General features: G+C 38.3%; 1 protein-coding gene across 1 annotated transcript; it reads right to left on the bottom strand.

The window, feature by feature from the left end:
* Positions 1–413: 413 nt before the first annotated feature.
* Positions 414–5,510, bottom strand: LOC113058574 (interferon-related developmental regulator 1-like). The gene is made up of 12 exons (XM_026226596.1): positions 5,263–5,510; positions 3,793–3,897; positions 3,589–3,667; positions 3,345–3,469; positions 3,079–3,236; positions 2,926–2,976; positions 2,181–2,359; positions 1,944–2,052; positions 1,341–1,475; positions 1,116–1,244; positions 931–1,026; positions 414–820 (listed from the first exon to the last, which is right to left on the bottom strand). The coding sequence occupies exons 1-12, from the start codon at positions 5,291–5,293 to the stop codon at positions 734–736; spliced, it is 1,284 nt and encodes a 427-aa protein (XP_026082381.1). The 5' UTR covers positions 5,294–5,510; the 3' UTR covers positions 414–733.
* Positions 5,511–5,981: the final 471 nt, after the last annotated feature.

The raw sequence follows: 5,981 nt of genomic DNA, 5'->3' as shown, positions 1-5,981 counted from the left end.
ATTGCCTTCTAATGGAAGTTATTACAGCCATACACAAAAATATGAGAGCCTTACCCATAATGCAATGAAACAGTAAGGCATGTTTGGAATAGCATATGATCTATAAGAGTCACTTATTTATCAGAACCATGGGAGTGAGTGTTTGTGAGGTACACGGTGTCCTCATGACCATGTCTACATGTTATATGGTGCAGTTACAAAACATCAAATAGCCATTTCAGCTTCAGTGAATCGGAATCTCCATGGCAACTGTGAATAAAGCAAACAAGAGAACAGATTCCATGAAGTGCAGAGGAGGTTCAGGACGTCCAATTTGGCCATTTCTTTGAGGGAGTTCATGGCCTCTCGTCTTATTAAAATGAGTCATCCATAATTATGACAGAAACTGAAGAAAACAGACCAGGACTTTAGAATAGGGGACAACAACTTCATCTAATTTTATTAATCTTTGTATTATTTTGTAAATGTACAGCCTTGTCACTACAGCACAGCCCATTCAACTGACATTAACTTACTGAAAATACTTATAAATACATTATAGGACCTACAACAACACAAACAACAGAAAACATGATCTGATGTTAGCGAACCCAACACCACTTACATATAAACCAATTAGACCCTAACAGAAATAAGGAAATATTATAATTTTACATAGATGTATAAAGAGACCACGTTAGGAATGCAAAGAATGCAAGATGAAAGAAATGTGCTTTTGTAAAATGAACTTTTTTTAAAACTCCCCAACATCCACCCTTTTGTCCCGAAACTTGTTCCTGGCCTTGGTTCGTGCTTTAAACGCAGCTGCATTGTAGAGGTGCTGAAAGAACAAAAGGATATAATTACACAATCGAAAACCTATCATTTCAGAAATATCATGTAGCAAAAAAAAAAAAAAAAAAAAAAAAAAAAAAAACACAGCTTTCCTACCCTCTCCAGTCTGGAGCTCTTCATGGCTTTCAGAGCAGCAGAATCGATAAACATCGGTGGTCCCAGTTCAAACACGTCCCTGATGAACTCGTTCGCCTGTGGTAAAAAAAAAAAAAAAAATGTATTTTAATAAACACTTCAAAGATCCCATTTTTGGATTTATTCACAATATCCGAGGGCTTTACCTGGAGATGGTTGTTCATCCCAGAGCCAACAAACTCTGTGAAGGCGTCATAAGTCCTCTTCCTCACCCAGCTGTCAATGACCATTCGCTCTGTGCCGAAGCGGATTGTCTCGCTCTGAAAATCCCCTTCCTGTTCCAGACACAGAAGAGAAGTCAGAGTCTGAGCATCTGAGCTGCAGCACCCAGGAGTCTGTCAACTATGACAACTGTTCACTTCCTATCTCACCTCTACGGCCTTGAGGACATCTCTGAAGACAGACCTTTGCTTCCTCTTATCGGTCTTTGCTCGGTGTTTGTTGCAGTCAGTGGCTAAAGCGTTCAGCTTCTCACACAACGGCTCCAAGCCATCATAATCAAACTCCTGTAAAGGTACAGGTCACATTATATTAGACAACAACACGTTATATTAGAATACAACAATTTTATTTAAAGTTAGATGCATTAAATTAATTTTATTAGGAATACATATTAAACAATTAATTTAAATAAACATCACATTTTTTATTTTTAAACAATTTATAATATTTTGTAATTCAATACATTTTATAACTTTCAATACATTAATGAAACAAGTTTAAAATTAAATTTCATAAATATTATTAAATATTTAAACATTTTATTAAATACAATAATTCAATTTTACTTATTTGATAATTTCAAATAAATTGACTTAAAATACTCAATTTAATTTTTTATTAAATGCAATATATTAAATAAAAAATAAGTTATTTAAATGTACATTTTATTTATTACATGATTTAATCAATTATATTTCCATATGAATAAAGAGTCGTATATAATTTGACCATCATAAATACACATGACTTACAGGGTCAACATCTCTGATGAGCTCAAACAGGAGGGCGATTGTCTCGCCGGCAGCAATCCTCATGTTGACATCCTCATTCTCCAGCAGACATGGAAGTTTAGACAGATGTCTGAAAACAGTCAAATTAGCTCAGAATAAACCTGGAAAAAATTGTTGTATAGCAGTTTGTAGGTCCCAACATCTCCTTCAGGATTGGTTTGAGAGATCTAACGTCTAAAACCGTTTCCTTACACTTACTTTTGCGCAATGGCTCTGATGTGGCTGCCAGTGCAGATGGTAAGCAGCAGGGCCCAGGACAGGAGAGCGTTTGTGTGGAGCTGTGTGGTTTGAGGATTCACAGAAGGTCTGCTTCCATCTTCTCGGACGTACGAATGAGTGAAGAGGCTCTCAAAAGACTCCATAGTGGCATACACATCCTGGAGGTGACAAAAACATCAATCCTGAAAGCCTTCGAGGCATCAACATGTCTAAGTAGAAGGAAAACTGCTCAACACATGTTTACGGTTCACTTGGGAACCACATTGCCTTTATCATTAAACCACTCTTGAACCAGATGAGCCAGATTTCCAAATGAATCAGTCAATCAGATTTGAGAACCAGTTCAGTGGAAAGTACTGGCCCTAAATACTGAACGGTTCAGGAGTGACGTGGTTCTCAGATGACCTAGTTTAGCTTGCCGATTCAATGATCTGTTTTCAAGCTGATGATTTCCATGATGGTTGGTTGGTGTTTTAATGCCATGACGGAATCCAGGCATTTTCATGGCAAGTAACAAGTTCGAAAGCTATAAAACAGCAGTTTTAAAAAGCTGCATATAAACTCTTTATGGTCCACAGTAAAGACTTATACAGCAGATGGGTTTGTAATTACATTAAAAGTGTCATTGAATTTCTCTCTTTGGATTGTTAGTAAAATATCCCTTTAAGATTGACTTCCACTTGTAAGTACAAGACCATACTAAAGCAATCATTGCCACACTTACCATGATATCATCTTCTGCTACAAGAGTGCAAAGGCCTAGACTTGTTGCACACTAGAAAGAGTCAAGATCAACAGATTGTTACGATCTCAGATCTGCTGGATTGTGAATTCATTTTAATTCTTTAAGGCGCAGTAGAGGAGCACGACTGCTTACAGCTTGTCTGGCTTGAATGTTAGCTGCTCCATCGTTGAGGATGGTCTTAAATACGGGTTTAAGGGTCTTAAAAACCTCTTCGCTCTCAATCCCAGACCCCAGCTGGATGCACAGGAGACAGGCCAACGAGGCTGCGGCACACTGCTCCACTCCTTTACCTGGTTTGCAAATGCAAACAACCAACTTAACTTTCTGCACTGAAGCCATGGCAACATCTAGAGAAAAGAGTTTATTTCCAACTATTCGAAATCACAAATGAAGCCAACCTTTCTTCAAGCAGCGCTCAATGCTGTCGGTGATGGTCATCCTTCTCTCACAAATGAATTCGTAGAGGATTTTGGTTGCCATGGCAGTCTTTAGTCCATCAAGGGCACCTTGTCTGGTCTTGGCACTAGAAAGGAAACATAATTACTCCGTTCAGACTGCTGCAGGCTTGAGGTTTTAGCAGAAATGGATTATTCGGAACAAATCAAGCACAGTTGACGTCAGAAATCCAAAATGAACACAAACCTCTTATCCACTGTGCTGTCGATGTACACCTTCAGTTTGTACTGGAAGTCCTCTTGAGCCATTTCTTCAGCTTCACCAGCTATCAAACAGGATGAGAGCTAGTCAAATGTTGCTTTCTTCTTAGTTTAAGCTCTACACAAGAGCTTATCCATGCTTTTGGGTTGCATTGTATTGTAATATACAAATGAGACCATAAATCCCCACCTTCCTCTGCCGCACTGGTTCCTTCACTGAGGCTGCTGCAGTGACTGAGGGTCTCAATAGATGCATCTTCATCACTGAACGGCTGGACATTCCCCTGTTGTCCCCCTGCAGAAACAGAAACATCATTATTTACCTGGAGGGTGGGGGACGGGGAGGTAATTATAAATGTCTTTACGGTCACGTCTGATCAATTTAATGAATCCTTGCTGAAACTTAAAAAAAACAAAAAAAAACAAAACACTTACCGACTCAATTTTAATAGTGTACTTTCAATGACCTTTCATTGAACAAAGAAGTGATCTCACTTTATTAACCCTTAAACTGTGACCAACCCTGTAATGACACTTGGAGAACCGAATTTCACAACTAATTTCAGATGGTCATAAAACATGGGTTGGCATAACTTTGACCTTATAGGATCATTATGCATGTAGGAGTGCATGCATTAGATTCAGCAATGCGTCATCAGCCCAAACAACTGCAAAAGGTACAAAGTGTCTCCTACTGTTTGGGAAGGTCAGAGGACGGAGTGACTACTATACAACTTATGCAAACAAAACAACCACTGTGTGGGATTTCTCAGACAAAAGTAAATATATCTAGATATAGAACAGTACAGCAGAGATGAAGATAAACCAACATGTGGGACGTGTCAAGGACTACAGCAGTCTGCCAGTACACGCAGTCTCTTCTCTTCAGAGGCCTGTGCAAATCCAGCGAGCAGATGGGCCGAGAACATTTAATAACACACTACAGACTGATTTATACACGTCTACAGCAGAAAACATTTGGACTTCGTGTTCCTGGATCGTTCTTTGTATGATGGATTTGGTCCCAAACAGGCCTGTGTGTTACAAAAGCAGGCTAGTGTTGAGCGCGTGGCCTGAAGTAACCTTAAACACATATTGACAGCTGAAGGTTTACATAAAATAATATAGCAGCTTCCTTCTGAGACATCTCATGTACAGTAGATCGTATATAATATACAATAATTCGTTTATTCATTTTAAGTCATATTTCCGACCTAAATGATCCAACATGATTGTTGTTTTGTTATTAATTATACTATACTAACGTTAACTTTCAATCTCTGCAATTTTATCAGTTTGTTCTATGTTAATCTTTCGTCATTTGATCAATTTAATTAATCTTACCAACGGTTCATAATGGACCATGATATTCAAAACTAAATAACATTAACGTTACCTTAAAAACAAACACCACATTTAGAAACGACAACGTACATTTTCTACTTTCCATGGTTCACATTATGTATTATTCTTTTGTTTGTCAAAAGAAAGACACTCCTGGCTGTCAACCAAAGCGGGTCACGTAGTAATGGGAATTGTAGTTCTTTTCTTCCAATTTCTTAAATGCGGTATGCGTGTAAAGAACTACAAGTCACATAATCCAAATCTCGCATCGGGCCCAAAAAAACAACCGGTCATTTCTAGACTCCATCCTACTTACCTCTGCCGCTCCTTTTCTTGGTCCGTGGCATTTTGCTTAAATTAGTAGTGCCGCCCCTAAAATCAACCAATACACGACCAGTTTTTACTATAATGTCTTTTAAGTTCAGTATATTCCAGTGGCACAGTGAAAAGGAAAGTATTAAAAGCGATTCCGGTGTTAGACTTTGAGCGCGTGCGATACATTTTCCCTCTCAGACAAGGGCTGCGTCAACACGAAGCGCTTTTATACGACCGATGATGACGTGCTTAAAAAGGCGTTACCTCACGTGGACCTGGATACAGTAGGACCAATCACGTTCAACGATGGGCAGACGTCATCTCATATGACAGACATCCGCCAGGTTTGTATTGGTTTTTACGGTCACGTCCTCATGCGGGTTCCACATTTACACACATATTACAGTGTACACACACACACACACACACACACACACGCACACATGTAATCATGTGTTTCTTAAACTTAAACTTAAAATGTCTATGAGGATAACACTGAAACTGTCTTTGAACTTGAAACTTCATAATTTCTTTGTAATAATTCAAAAATGTGGTTAATTTATTAGTTGTTACCTTTCAAACATGAATGAAACATCCTCTTTAATGCATATGTATAGACTATTGTTAGTTTTTAATAGACAAATCAGAAATAAACCATTGATTTAATCGTGGTGATTAACTTATCTTAAATTTACACTGCAAAGGTGGCACAGAAGCGAT

Source organism: Carassius auratus, chromosome 4 (assembly GCF_003368295.1).
Source record: "Carassius auratus strain Wakin chromosome 4, ASM336829v1, whole genome shotgun sequence".
Classification (NCBI taxonomy): domain Eukaryota; kingdom Metazoa; phylum Chordata; class Actinopteri; order Cypriniformes; family Cyprinidae; genus Carassius; species Carassius auratus.
Note: the sequence above shows the minus strand (reverse complement) of the source record. Positions and strands in the feature narration are given on the sequence as shown.

Excerpts from the sequence above, each read along its gene's own strand:
- LOC113058574 (XM_026226596.1), bottom strand. The coding sequence starts at position 5,293 with ATGCCACGGACCAAGAAAAGGAGCGGCAGAG. Across the intron at positions 3,898-5,262 it reads CAAGAAAAGGAGCGGCAGAG|GGGGACAACAGGGGAATGTC; the intron begins GTAAGTAGGATG and ends CTGTTTCTGCAG. Across the intron at positions 3,237-3,344 it reads TGAGCGCTGCTTGAAGAAAG|GTAAAGGAGTGGAGCAGTGT; the intron begins GTTGGCTTCATT and ends TTTGCAAACCAG.